The sequence below is a fragment of the Bombina bombina genome, chromosome 3 (assembly GCF_027579735.1).
Source record: "Bombina bombina isolate aBomBom1 chromosome 3, aBomBom1.pri, whole genome shotgun sequence".
Lineage (NCBI taxonomy): Eukaryota > Metazoa > Chordata > Amphibia > Anura > Bombinatoridae > Bombina > Bombina bombina.
In genome coordinates, this window is record NC_069501.1 from 1,005,264,436 (window position 1) to 1,005,280,379 (window position 15,944).

At 35.8% G+C, this 15,944-nt stretch overlaps 1 protein-coding gene across 1 annotated transcript in view; it reads left to right on the plus strand.

Moving 5' to 3' along the window:
* Positions 1-15,944, plus strand: part of LRP1 (LDL receptor related protein 1) — a 595,167-nt gene that overhangs the window by 337,650 nt on the left and 241,573 nt on the right. The window contains 5 exon segments of the mRNA XM_053708175.1: positions 331-495; positions 5,193-5,437; positions 6,286-6,417; positions 7,303-7,530; positions 8,585-8,759. Of these exon segments, the coding sequence (XP_053564150.1) occupies positions 331-495; positions 5,193-5,437; positions 6,286-6,417; positions 7,303-7,530; positions 8,585-8,759 (945 nt within the window).

Genomic DNA, 15,944 nt, shown 5'->3' on the forward strand with positions numbered 1-15,944 from the left:
CTATCCAAGAAAAAAAAACATTTTAAAGTGTCTGATATCTTCTTAACTTTGTACAATAAACATTGATATGAGTGTTTGTATAAAATAAATTGTTAAGAACAGAGCTATGATGGGAATCTAATTTGCTGTGCTTAATATATTTGTAAATAAACTAGTAGTTAAATCAGCTTTTCAGGGGCTGTGTTCTGATTTGAAATATTGCTTTCTTAAATCACATTTTAGCAGTTTATACTTTCCATGCTTATTAGACTTGGTTTGTGGGAATCCAGTATAAAAGTTCTGAAAACAATGTTTGTGGGATTCTGCTGATTTTGTTATCCCTTTATCCAGAATCCTTTTCTGGACTGACTGGGACGCCAGCTTACCTCGTATTGAAGCTGCCTCCATGAGTGGAGAGGGACGCAGGACCATCCATAAAGAAACTGGTTCCGGGGGCTGGCCAAATGGGCTGACTGTGGACTATCTGGAAGAACGTATTTTGTGGATAGATGCCAGGTATAACATTAGAGCTGTTAAAATCATGTACAAAAAGGCGTGTGGTTTGGAAGCTCCAGTATAAATTATAAAGTAATATTCATGAACTTTGAAATAGAGGCTTTAAATAAAAGTGATCACATGTATACAAAGATTTCTGTGTTCCAGACAAAAAAGACTTGGCCATATATCCTTTCTCTTCTGTATTTACACATATGTAGCACCAAACCTATTTCTCACAGTTGTACAAAGAAATCTAATGCATACATGAGACAAAACGTAAAATATTTATACAACACCAATACAGCAGGGGTAGAGGGCATGGCTGATCAAAGCTTATAATATGCAGGCGATGATGGGGATAGTTTGAAACCATAACAATGAGAAAGAAATATGCTGACTTCAGTGACCCAACAAAAGCCAATTAGAGAGTCAAAGTGACAATAGTGGAAAGTTTAAGCCCAGAATTGTGTTGGTATATACCAGGTTATAAATATAATTTATTTATTATTATTCTTTAAAATAACCACTAATTAAAATGTATATACAAAACAATTGAAATTAATATTCATTCCTCAATTATTGAGATTAGTTACATTTTTAAACACATTGAAATATATTAAGTAGAGACTAGCTTATGAATCAATTATACACATGTATTTCGTTATAATATTCTATAGCACAGATCATAAAAATATATCTCTAAAATAAACGTTACTTAAAATAAACACCACGCATGAGAATCCCAGCACAGTCTATAATTATCCACCTTAGTTCATTCCAAATATCAGAATATGTACTATTAGCTTAACAATGCTTAGTTAAACAATATACAAGATACTTCACACAAATCTTACTGGATCTGAATAGATTTAAGATAACCTTCAGACAAGTATAATTAAGCTACTTAGCCCACAAATATTTCTATATAACTCCATTTAAAAACACCAGAAGTTGTATATATTATTAATGCAAACAGCAAATGTATATGCCAATATGTCTGACCTGAAATACCATCTTATTTAGCTACAATAAGGCAAATTCTAATATATATATATATATAGCAATAACTGTAATTAATTTATGATACTAAAATACAAAATTCTTTCTAAACATTAATATTTAATACCAATATACTTACTACCCTTGGTCTAAGTAATATTAAATATAATAATAAATTCTCCTTTTAAATCACAACTACGATGTAACTATAGTTTTAGAATACCTTTGATTTAAATATTCTATATATTTTTAGCAGTCGCGTATACTTTATCAAATAACCAAATGAATGTTCAGTTTCTTCTTGTGGGTCATCTAAGAAGGATTTATCCACTATGCGCAAAGGTACAGGCCTCAAAATTGTTAACTTCCTTTATTCAAAAAAGTGTCCCAAAATGGCAGAGAATATACTTGGCATAAAACCTGTGTGTTTCTCTCACCAAAAGTTATGCTTCTTTGAGTATGTCTTGTCTTAGTGTGTGAGGGGGTTCTTATTCAAGATAAAGAATCCCTCCTTTTCTTTAATCATTCCCACAAGATTTTGATAGGCCCTCAGAGCTTGTCTCTTTTATAGGCCCTTAACAGAGCTTGTCCCTGATTGACTCTGGGAATGTAAACATCGCATAGGCTATATGGGAAATATTTAGGCTCCAACAGTCAATTAGTTTGGCTGTCATATCAGTTTTAGTCATATAGGGGGCGGCAGACAGCCAGAAATGCAGTTTCGTCATCAATACTGTTAACAGTTTAATATTGATTCTTATATATTTTTTAAATGTATATTTAGTATATTCACTATTTCTTGGCTCAGCAAACAATTATGTCCAATTTGTATAGGATCACTTAATACTATTTAATCATTTTAATACTAAACATTATACACTTCCCACAATATTTTAGAAGATGCCTTCAAAGCTATACTCGATCATTATCCCATATTAATACAAATACAGAATATGGAACATACATATCTCTTGCTGAGTGCACAAAACATATGACACAATTTATGGGACAACTACACATGCACTTGTCAGATGCCTCAAAAATAAAAAGAATAGTTTATTAATTTTGAAATAAATTGGACATTTTAAATTGACTGTATAGCTACTTAATAAATTCAGCAAATATTTATCTTGCATGCAACTGATGGGCATTTTCACTAAGATCCACAAATATACGTTTATACAATTTATTTGGACAGTCTGAGGCATATATTTAATATTTGAAAACTATATATATATATATATATATATATATATATATATATATATATATATATATAATTTGTCCAAACTTCAAATCCTTAAGACTTCTATGTTTTCAAAAATACATAGGTTAAGACATGTTAAAATCTTAACTCTCAGGCTTTCAACTTCCCATATTAATATAAATATTGCATATCTGTATATCTCTTGCTGAGTGTACCACTATACTCCTGCAAAAATCAAGAAGATGTTATTTGTTTCATACATCTTTAAAATAAGGTTATGCAGTTGTTCATTTAATTTATTACAAACCTGAAATGCATTTATCAGATCCATGGATAAATATATATATATATATATATATATATATATATATATATATATATATATATATATATATATATATATATATATATATAATTGGTTTTAGGAATGAAGGGCACTCTCAGGGTTTGTGATAATTGCTTATCAGCAAAAACTTTATTTTATTGTTCTTAATAGCAACATTTGTTAAAGGTCGACGTTTCGGCTTTCACAGAAGCCTTCATCAAGACGAATCACATCTCATACCGGCATCCAGCCGTGCTCACCAAGCAGAAAGTCCTTTTAAAATAAGAACAATAGTAAACTTTCATAGAGATGTTTGCATGTCAGTGTAGTTTTATTATAATTTCTACAATGCACCTTTAAATAATTTTCTTCTTCTTTAAAGGGACATAATACAATTTTCATATAAATGCATGTAATAGAAACTACTATAAAGAATAATATGCACAGATACTGATATAAAAATCCAGTATAAAACCGTTTAAAAACTTACTTAGAAGTGTCCAGTTTAGCTCTGTTTAAAAGGTTACTGGAACACCCACTGCAAGTGGGAAATAGCAGATCCTCCCCCCCCTCTCCCCCTTCCTTTGCATATGAAAAGACTCTTTACACAAACCAGAGCAAGCTGGAGTAGGTATACATCTGTATTCTCCTAAAACTTTGGGGCTTGGTTAGGAGTCTGAAAATCAGAGCAATGATGTTTAAAAATAATCAAAACTCCATTTTTAAAAAAAAACCCTGTATGAGCTATATAAATGAATCCTCTACAAAACATTCATGCATTTCAAAGAAAAATCTAGTGTATAATGTCCCTTTAATTTTAAGAAAGAATAATAATTCCATAAAGTACAATTTTGGCAGAGCAATTTCTTTTTCATTTTTAATTCAAATAAACCGTACAGTTTTTAAATGCATATTTTTATTTAAATATTTGATATATTTGTTTCATCCAATTTTGAAATTACAATTTTATTGTGCAGTTTGCGTCATCTTCACATATGTAAAAACTGTGAACAACCCTTTGTGAGATACGCTGTTCTCAAGATAAAAATTGCCTTTAGAAAATTATGACAGGGGCTTCATAGAACTTGTGTGATTTCTTACAAGAGAATTTTTTACCTGCCGTCTAATACACTTGAGTAACAACAATGTCAGTGGGGAGAACAGCACTACTGTCAGTGCCTTAGAAGGGATATACTGCAGTATCCCAATAATATTCGTCAATACATGGATAACCAGCACAGAGGGTAAAAATGTTTCTTTATTGGAGACCTTGGTAAAATAAGCAACGTTTCGGGGTTAACCCCTTAATCATGCCATCCAGGATGGCAAGATTAAGGGGTTAACCCCGAAACGTTGCTTATTTTACCAAGATCTCCAATAAAAAAATAATACACTTGAGTGGAAATAAGCCAAAGTCCAGACAGGTTTTCTTTAATCTGTGTTGTATTTTTTTGTATATATTATATAATATTTGAGTGATTTTTTTTCAAGCAGTAAATTGAGAAATTGGGGTGTCTTTATTTTCTGGGGATTTTCTTTCACATTTTTTTATTATTTTATTTTAAAAGGACAGTCAACACCAGAACTTTTGTTATTTTAAAAGATAGATAATCCCTTAATTACCCATTCCCCAGTTTTGCATATCCAACACAGTTATAATAGTACACATTTTACCTCTGTAATTACCTTGTATCTAAGCCTCTGCAGACTGCCCCCTTATTTCAGTTCTTTTAACAGACATGCATTTTAGCCAATCAGTGCTCACTCCTCTGTAAATGTAGGTGCATGAGCTCAATGTTATCTATATGAAACACATGAACTAATGCCCTCTAGTGGTGGAAAACTGTCACAATGCATTTAGTTTAGAGGCGGCCATCAAGGTCTAACAAATTATCACATGAACCTCCTAGATTTACCTTTCAACTAAGAATACCAAGAAAACAAAGCAAAATTGGTGATAAAAGTAAATTAGAAAGTTGTTTAAAATTACATGCCCTATTTGAATCATGAAAGTTTGTTTTGGACTTGGACTGTCCCTTTAAGCATTTTTGTTTCTCATTTTCAGTATTATTTTCTGTAACTTAATAAATAAAATAATATATTATGTATACAATTGCAATATCTATAATCATCTATTTTTGCAGTTCTGATTCCTCAAATGTCCATGCTACCTTCTCTTCTCAGATCAGATGCAATATACTCAGCAAAGTATGATGGCACTGGACACATTGAGGTGCTCAAGGGCAACGAGTACCTGTCACATCCATTTGCAGTGACACTATATGGAGGAGAAGTCTACTGGACAGATTGGAGGACTAACACCTTAGCAAAAGCTAATAAGTGGACAGGTCACAATGTGGTAGTGGTTCAGCGCACCAACACTCAACCCTTTGATCTTCAGGTTTATCACCCATCCAGGCAACCACAAGGTAATTACAGGGCTGTTTGTTTTGTCATCTTAGTTTGAAAACTTCCTTAATTCAGTGTATCAGTGGAGCACAATCTGCAGTTTTCCAGTCCAGGGATATACACCTTAAAAAAAGCCTCATGATCAGTGGGGTGGAAATGAGCTCTAGCAGTGATCATACATGTGTATGTAGACTAGTAAAGGGTCAGCATTTTGGATCTACAGGATGTACTCCATCCTCTTTGTGGGCAGTGGAAAAAACACAGATTTTAGAATTAAATTACAGTCAATGTGGGTGAAATAAAATCTTGAAAATACAGTGCAAAGTATTTATTATGTATTTATTTTACTACACATGATTGAATGAGATTATGATTAATTTTATGAGGAATTCAATTAATACTGAAAAGTTGGTGACCCAAAGATAAAATAGACATAGCTGTTTATGGCACTTAGCCTTTTTATAAAGTTACATTACAATGATCACACATAATTAGTAAATATAATTTACCAGTTACAGCTTCTTTTGTCTGTGCTCAGTACCACATGAAGGTCTGTTTGTCATGATTTAGGAATAGATCTGGACTACTGTGTAGCAGAACCAAAGATCCCCAATATAAGATTGTTACTTAGATCAGGGCTAACCAGCTAGTGGTCCAATGCCTGTTCATCTGTCATACTGACAATGTACGTCTTAAATTTCTTTATTTCTTAAAAGTTAGATTTCAGAACTGGAATTGTAGGCTCAGTGAAAAAAGTGCTAAATGCACGGTTTGTATATCAGGTGGGAGACTAAGGTATGGAGACATTGAAAGGTAATGAGGGGCATTGATATAGAGCTGACATGTTTTTTCTTTCTTTTCCCTTTAGCACCCAACCCATGTGCTGACAATGGGGGAAAAGGACCTTGCAGCCATTTGTGCCTTATCACTTACAATCAGGGATTCTCATGTGCCTGCCCACATCTCATGAAGTTGTCCCCTGACAAAAAGACATGCCTTGGTGGGTACTGCTGTCTTGTTCTTAATTAACTGACTATAAATATAAGTGTTCTAAACCCTTCTGCTGCTTCAGAGGTTTTAATGAGTTTCATCTTAAAGTCAAGTCCCCTAACCATTACTTTGTAACAAACATCCCTAAATTTAAGTCCAATTTTTACATGTCCAGTGCCCTACATTAAGGATCAGCATATGTTTTGGAGCTACATTCCCATGATACTGAGACACTCTTTAGGCTGTCTGAACATCATGGGAAATTAGGGGCCCAAAGTTATGGACCCCTGCCCCATACCACTCTCTATTAACTGCTGCCTAATACTGTTTAGTCCCAACTATATTTCCCTATAATGAAGAATAGCATCAACTTAGACCCTCCAGACAGACGGCGATGTTATGGGAGGTATATAGAAAGGAGAAGGTACTAAGCAGCTAAAATAATAGAAAAAAGGACAAAGGGGGGAAATTCAATCTTTAAATAAGAAAGGCAGGATAGACAAGTTGACCAAATTTTTGGCCATTTTTGTTAGCGCTTCAAAATATAATATCAAGAAGCGGCACTTTCATCACCTTTTAAAATAAAATATATACTGTCTGATACAAATATGAATAGTTCTTGGCCTCAAAGTAATACTTTTAGGGACACATCATTATAATATAAGCATGAATACAGTTCTGTTGCCTCTGTTAATTTTTGAAAAGGGATGTTTATAATCTTCTTGAAAATCGTACAAAAAGGATGAATAATGTGTTTATATACTAATATGAAATCCTATAATGGAAATTATGTTGAAATAAGTAGTAATAAAAGTATAAAAAACTGTAACTGTTAAGAGAAATGGATGATAGTGTTGGTATTAACAGTGTCACAAATATTGACTTTTTGTCCCAGAGTTTAAGAATTTCCTGCTGTACGCCCGTCAGATGGAAATCCGTGGGGTGGATATTGACAACCCTTATTACAACTATATCATCTCCTTTACTGTCCCGGATATTGACAATGTCACAGTGGTGGATTATGATGCATTGGAACAGCGCATCTACTGGTCGGATGTCCGTACACAGACAATAAAGAGAGCTTTCATTAATGGGACGGGTGTGGAGACTGTGGTGTCTGCTGGTAAGCTCTTGATTCAGATGAGATAAATACAACTAAAATAATTGACATCATTAGATTTAAGATATTGTCATTTTGAGAATTGCCTATACAAAAGCTTCTGCCCATCTAAGGTTTCTTTTATGTGGCCCTTAGTATAACTGAGCATAAAACAAACATCAGTAATTTATCATAAAAGCAGTTCCACGGTTTTTGTCATGTTGTTATAATCAAATTTTGTGTTGAGTCTTTAGCATGGGTGACAATATTATATAACATGACCAATACCACTTATAGTAACTGGCTCTCAATATGAGTAATTTGGGCGCCCTTGCTTTAGAGGTAAATTCTCAGACTAGAAGGACAAATAGTTTCATATTACTTTAATCAAGTCTTATATACAACATTCCATGTAACTGAGATATGCTAAAAGAAGGTATTGGTTTGCTATATATATATATATATATATATATATATATATATATATATATATATATATATATATATATATATATATATATACAGTATATATATATCTCAAATAAATGTTGTGTCAAAACATTGTACCTTTTGTGTGTTGTATTTTTTTAAATGAGCCATGCCCTTAAAGGGACTGTCTGGACAGTCTACTTTAAAATTGTTTAAACAGATAGATAATCCATTTATTATCCATGTCCCAGTTTTGCATAACCAACACGGTTATATTAATATACTTTTTACTTCTGTGATTACCTTGTATCTAAGCCTCTGCAGACTGCCCCTTATTTCAGTTCTTTTGACAGACTTGCATTTTAGCCATACAGTGCCCTCTTATAAGTAACTCAACAGGAGTGAGCACAATGTTATCTATATGGTACACTTGAACTAGTACTGTCTAGCTGGGAAAAAAATCTAAATGCACCAAGATAAGAGGCGGCATTCAAGGGCTTCAAAATTAGCATATGAGCCTACCTAGGATAAGCTTTCAACGATCAAAGCAAATTTGATGAAAAAGCCCTATCACAATCATGAAAGTTTAATTTTGACTAGACTGTCCCTTTAATTCTGTGAGTAATCCTTACCGTCAACTTCTTTGTAGATCTGCCCAATGCTCACGGATTGGCTGTTGACTGGGTGTCTCGCAACCTGTTCTGGACAAGTTATGATGCCAACAAAAAACAAATCAATGTAGCTCGACTTGATGGTTCCTTTAAGAATGCTGTCATCCAGGGTCTAGACAAACCCCACTGTCTAGTAGTAAATCCACTTGCAGGGTAAGCAACTTGACTTATATATATATTATCTCCTTTCTTTATCCAGACTCTAGAATTCTGTTTTGAAATAAACATTGTTATAAGTGTTAAACACTTGAAGATTAAAGGAACAGTGTTATGTAATTTTAGTTCCTGTAATGTGTTTCAAATAACTTGTTATACCAGAGTATAAAATGTATGAGACATTGTTCCTATGGGTTTGTTTTTTATATGAAATAGCAGCTTTTGACCTTTGAAATCACAACATATTAAAATGGTTTGAGCTTGTAGTGAGATCAGACCTGCTTATCTTATCATTTTCTTCACACAGAAATGCTTCCTTATCTTATCTCTGTCTGTATACTTAAGCCCAATACTACTTACATTTTATTACATATCACTCCCACCCCAACTGGGAACCTACTGTCTACTGCTGGCTCTTGGTTATATAGATTTTCTATACCCCCATAATTGAGTACTGACATTTTCAGCATAAGTACAAAAGCAGCTTGAGGCTCCGCCTCAGAGATTTACATATTCTACTAAATTCAGTCGCCATTTCCTGGGCTTTTTCAGAATGAAGCTTGGGATGCTCGTTGGGTGAAATAGATCATTGGAAAAGTTTACAATACATTGTCCCTTTAACCACTATAATTAGCACCACTGTGGCTGAAAATATCTTCTTTAAGTAATTTTAAAAGTTAAAAGGACAGTTTACTCAAAAATGTTCTCCCCTTTAATTTGTTCCCAATGATCCACTTTACCTGCTGGAGTGTATTAAATTGTTTCCAATAATTTCCATTAACCTTATATTGACATTTGAATTAGTTTATTTAGCCTGTATCCCCACCCATCCTGAAAGTTTTTGGCCTCGAGGCCAAGCTGTGTGAACACAGCAGAAGAAATTATACTCCAAGTGGGTTATAGAAGAGATAAGGTAATAAAATGTTAATTTTCCATTGTTCTCTCCAATTATTGGTGATTGGTTTATGGACAGATATAAGATAAAGAAACAGGTATATGTATACAATGTGATAAAGTAATGAGATCTGATTATACCAACAAACTCAACCCATTTTATTAGGTTGTGGCTTCAAAACACAAAATCAGCTAATTCATATAAACAAATAAACTTTAAAAAGCAAATCTCATACATTTTATACTCTGCAGCTGGTACAAAATTAATTGAAAATAGTATACTGTCCCTTTAAACTGCATATTTTAATGGACAACGAGAGCTCTATGATCTAAAGCTCTCTACTCAAACGAGATGATCTATGAAATCTCGTCAGTATGGTGAGGTCCCTCAAAGAATTTTAGAAAGACAAAATTTACCATTAGAGATCTCGCTATACAGGGTTCTCTATGTGAAGGAGAGACTTCTGCATTACAATATAACGTCTAAATAAATCCCAAAGAGTTTGTGTGATTTTCTCTCCATGGTAGTAAACTTTTTTATTATCTATAAATAGTTATTGACAAAACAAAAAAGTTACATTAGATAGATGCTTTAGACATTTAAAAGTGTCCCTGTGTTAGTAAAAAGTGTAAAGTTAATGAAACATTTTATGGAAGATTTGGTTGTGAGTTTAATGTACCTTATTATGCTCTTTATGATATTTATTCACTGGCATTTAATCTGTGATGTTTTTAACTATCGCAGTTTTTATGTTTTACTTCTAAATGCACTGGCAATTGTAGTCATCACTCTATATATAGCTAAAGTAGGAAAGGGAAGGACAAAGTGATCGAGGGAGACGGCTGATAGAAAAAGATGAGCAAGAGACAATGAGAATAATCAATCAAAATGGCTATTGGATAGAAATTAGGAAGAGCAGAAGAATGATGATTAATGTTGTGGGATTCAGTCAAGCGAGCCCAATTGCAGTGCATCTGCTGGATTGCAGAGTCAAGAATATGCCTAGCTTTTCTTTGAGGCTACATGATATATATAAAGATACAATAATCCATCAAAATATTATAGGCGTAATGTGATGGTTTTGATAGTCAGATGATTTTTGTCACTGGGTTGTTAGAAGAATATGAATTATGACATCCTATATAAACCAAGCAATTAATAACTGGTATTATATAACATATTTCCTTTCTGTATTAGTTTGTCCGACAAACTTGCCCGAGATTGGACATTAACCAAATACTTTTCCTAGCGGTCAGCAGTGAATGCCAGAATAAACTGCTAGAGCTATCTATCCTGTGATTAAGCACCGAGGCTGGGGCCCCTATCCATGTATATTTAGTTTTAATATTTTGTGTTAATAACGAAATTATTTTATTATGATCTCTTACTCAAAGGTATATAGATAGAGCGTGCAATTTTAAACATCTTTCTAATAGGGATGGGCAAATGTTTCTAAAAATTTGAAATTTAAAACAAATTTTGATATATTCGTTCGTTTGAATCAAATTTCGAATGTTTATATAACATTCTAACATTCTATTTTAGAATTTTTGTTTTCTAATTTTTCAATTAAATTCGAAAAAATTTGTTCGAATAATAGAATGTTTAGCAATGTATTTGTTTCATTTTGAAATGTAATATTCAAATTTGACTGTGACATTCGAATTTGAATGTAACATTCAAATTCGAATGTCACATTCAAATTCAAAATAGTATTTCTAGTCTAATACTGTGTTTTTTAAATGTAATTTTCGAATTTGAATGTGACATTCAAATTTGAAATAGTATTTCTAGTCTACAACTGTGTTTAATAAATGTAATATTCAAATTTCGAAGTAATAGTATTTATAGTCTAATACTGTGTTTTATAAATGTTATATTCGAATTTGAATGTGACATTCAAATTCGAATGTGACATTCAAATTTGAAATAGTATTTCTAGTCTACAACTGTGTTTAATAAATGTAATATTCAAATTCGAAGTAATAGTATTTATAGTCTAATACTGTGTTTTATAAATGTTATATTCGAATTTGAATGTGACATTCAAATTCGAATGTGACATTCAAATTTGAAATAGTATTTCTAGTCTACAACTGTGTTTTATAAATGTGACATTCGAATTCGAAAGTGACATTCGAAAACTGTAAATAACATTCGATAATAGAATGTTTAAGAATATTCGTTCTTGTCAACATTCTATTATGTAAATTGAATTTCTGCAATAACATTCGTTCTAACATTTGAATTTGAATATAAACACATTCGCCCATCCCTACTTTCTAATTTACTTCTATTATCAAATTTTCTTTGTTCTATTGGTATCTTTTGTTGAAAGGCAGGGACATAGGCTTAGGAGTGTGCCCATGTCTAGAGCACTATATGGCAGCAGTATTGCAAGAATGTTATCCATTTGCAAGAGCACTAGATGACAGCACTATTTCCTTCCATTTACTGCTCCAGGACACCTACCTAGGTATCTCTTCAACAAAGAATATTATGGGAACAAAGCAAATTGATAATAGTAGTCATTTGGAAAAGTTTTTAAAAATTGTATGCTCTGCCTGAATCACAAAATAATATTTTGGGGTTTCATATCCCTTTAAGTCCACTGACCTTATTCATATAGATATAATGATAACAAAGTACACTCTGGCTGTCGCAATGTTTTATATGGATTATGTAGCTATTAATTATATACAGTGTATATGTGTATATATATATATGTGTGTGTGTGTGTTACTTTTTCTGCGCAAACTGTTTCATTATCTATCCCACAAGAAAAAACATATATTTATTTTTTTATGCATTGACATCAAACAAACCTCATATTTTTTCTTTCACACAGCAGTAGAGCCCAAGTGCTGGTTAAGCAATGCACTTACAAAATGGTGCTGTTGTAATCTGTGCATGACCAGTGGCTAATGTACATATGCCACTGATGATTATTTACTAAATTCAACAGTTTACAAACTGGTGGAAAATGTATACATTTTTTCTTCTTAAATGGGGAGAGTCCACAGCTGCATTCATTACTTTTGGGAAATACTGAACCTGGCCACCAGGAGGAGGCAAAGACACCACAGCCAAAGGCTTAAATACCTCCCCCACTTCCCTCATCCCCCAGTCATTCTTCGCCTTTCGTCACAGGAAAGATACTGTCCGTGTTCTGTTAACCAGGGCTCGTCAGGCGTGGGATCGTCTGGATCAGATCAGCCCTCTGGGGAAGCGTTTTCCTCTGAGGCTTCAGGGGTCCAACCCTTGGGGCCGGGGTCATCAGTTGTGCCGGAAGAGGTAAGTCTTGCATTTCGTTATAGACTGGCGCGCCTTCGTGTTTTGCTGAGGCATGTTTTGGCAGTGCTGGAGGATTCCAGTCCTAATGGGTCAAGGGATCTTCTGTCTTCTGTTCCAGACGGGATGAAGTCAATCACCTTGTAGTCTCCATTTTTCTTTTTTTGGGGTATCTTATTCCAGCTGAGCTTTGGAAGAATTGGGTATCTTACCGGCTGGTCCTGTTAGTGTGTCCATTCTTCTTGGGTGTTCTCCTGCGGGTGCTGCCTTCATTTACTTTGATCCGGTTAGGATGTATTTTATTTCATTTTGAGAAGCTCATGTCTGTTATAGTTTTTCCTTTTGGAAAACATTTATTTTCTGGAATTTGATACTAGCGATTTTGTGGTCGCCTTAGCACTTCCGCGGAAGTGAAATAATAAGTGTTAGGACATTGTTATGTCTAACATTTATTTTCTCTATCCCTACTAGAGCGTCGACTTTTGTGGCCTTGGACAGTTTTGGGGTGCCCTATGTATCAGGCTGGTCCTGGTCGGGCACTAGTTTTTCTGTTCCTTGAGGTACATATCAACCTTGTGGTGCCCGTCATAACCGGTTGGGGTGCCGAGTTTGCTCACTTTGGTGAGGAGTTTGTTTTCTTCATGTTATAGGAGGCCTTTCATTCCTAGACGTCAGGCTGGTCCTTGTTTATCCTTTGGGTGGGGCATCAGAGGGGTTTGTGCTCAGTTCTCAATGTCCTGTTCCTGATTGTTGGCAGGGTTACAGAGATCGGATCCTGCTAAGGCTTACTCTGGGGATTCCTGAGGTCCTTTGGCTTCGGAGCTAGAGTTTCTCCTTTCCGATAGGGTTGGAAGTTCAGATGACTCTTTGGGAATCTGTGGTACCAGGTTAGGTGGCGATTATCGTCTCCTCTATTGGTATTCCTTTTCTTGGATGTCCTTTTTGAATCCTTGGCTGTGGTACCTCTTCCTTAAGGGGTTGAGATTGCTGTGCCGCTTTTTCCCCTTCGTGGGGCTGGTTTTCTGGTCATCTATTTCTGGAAACTGTTTTTTTTTTTGGCCCTTTGTTTCCCCCTACGGCATCTCGGCTGCTTCCATATTTTTTGGAGATTGTGTTGCCTCTTTTTCCTGCGGTTGCCCCTGCTAGGTGTTTCAGTTGATATGTCGCTCTTCAGGAGTTGGGATGCTCGTTCATTAGTAAATTCCTTGAGCTGTAGGGGTTTCCGGGAGGTGATCCTGAGAGGATTTTTGGAGACTATTCATCTTCTCAAACTAGATTTCTAGGTTTTGAGCTCTGTTCTCTTGTAAGTTTTCCTTAGTCTTTAGACTTAGGGGTGTTGTCTCTCGAGCATTTAGGGGTTGAGCCCCCTGTCTCTGGGATGCTTACGTGAACGTTCAGTGTCCAAGGACTCTTGGATGGGTCTGTGATTGCATCACCTTTGGTGCAAGGTCTTCTACGGCTGGGGTTCCTCAGGGATTATCAGTTTGAAGCCGACTCTGGGTTCCGGATATCCGGTTTTATGGCCCTGATCCTTGTCTTGACTGGAGGTTTCGTTTTTTTTTTTTTTTGTGCCCAGATCTCTTAGATGGATCTGGACGGCCCAGTTTCCGGTTCCAGAACGCCCTCTTGCCCTTTTGGAGGGGGTTCTTTCTCTTAACGGAGAATTGGAATTCTTGTGGGCTGGCTGTAGTAGCCGGATGGTTCCTATCAATTGGTAGTGTCCTTTTGACATCTGTCTACAGCTTTACGTTCCATGCCTGTGGGCGGGTGAGCGTTTATGCTTGCATTTCCCCTCTTTTTGGGGGAAGATTGGGCATACCACAGTATCCGCCTGGTACCCCGGAGGTCTTTTTCTTCCTCTGTTCAGTGGGGTCCTCTCCGCCTTGTGTGCAGGATGTCATGTGAGGGGTTGGCTTCTGTTGTCATGCCGTTTCTGTAGTTTCAGTATGAGGTCTCCTTTTTTTTGGAGTATCCCTTCTATTGGGAAAGAAGCTGTGTCTGGGTTCTGGAACCCAAGCTCACCCTTGGGGTGTCTGGATCCCCTCCCTTCTCATTCCTCATGGTTTTGGTGGTTCAGGGAACTTTTAATTCCCTTGTCCTTTGGACATTGCCAGTTGCTTTGGTGCTGGGTCCGTTAACTGGGTGTGGGGGTCAAGGATATGACTGCTCTGTTGAGCCTTGACCACGTATCATTGATAGATCATGTGGGCCTTCCTTAGGTGGGAGGCTTCGCAGTATTTCCTTCCCTCAGCAGGTAGCTCTATTCTGCTGGTTTTGGGTCTATCCTTTCCTCCCTGTTTTTCTTGGGAGGGAGTTGCTCTGCACTTTTCTGAGTTTTTCCTCTGGGAGACTCCTGGTGCAGATTACTAGCTTTTGATTAGCTAGTGTTGGCAGCTTGCCTCCGCTTAGACCTCTTTTGCAGAGGGAAGCCAGTGGCTTCATCTAGAGCATAATAAGATATTATGGTGCTATTTTTTAACGGCTTCCGGGGGTGGTTTTATTCCTCGTCGCTCTATCCTGAGTGCGGGTTGCACTCAGTGTAAGGGACGGGGTCTATCTTGTCCCTCTAGGTTCCAGGATTGGGGCGTTACTTGGTCTCTTGGACTTCCATGCAGATAGGGGTCTGTAAATTTTCCTCCCTTCACTCTGTTCGGTCGGTAGGGTTTGTTCTCTACACGTTTTTGTTCGGTTGCAACCTTGGTTGCGCTTTTGGAGTTATGATTGGGGTTCTTTATTGCCCTAGTTGTTTGTCTGCTGGTCCTTTTGGACTCTCTTATCTGTGTACTTCTTCTTCTTCTCCTTCCCTTCTGGGAGAATGTGGAGGTCCCCCCCTTCTCTCGGGTCGGGGATGAGTTTATGTGTGGCTTGGAGCCTGCAGGACTTTGTCTCCTCGGAGGCCGTTGTGCTCAGTTGAGTCTAGTGATTTGGGTGGTTTCTAGTGAGGGCCTTGCTTGTTTTAACTGATGGGTAGTTACTTGGTCCTTTCCATTTTTTGT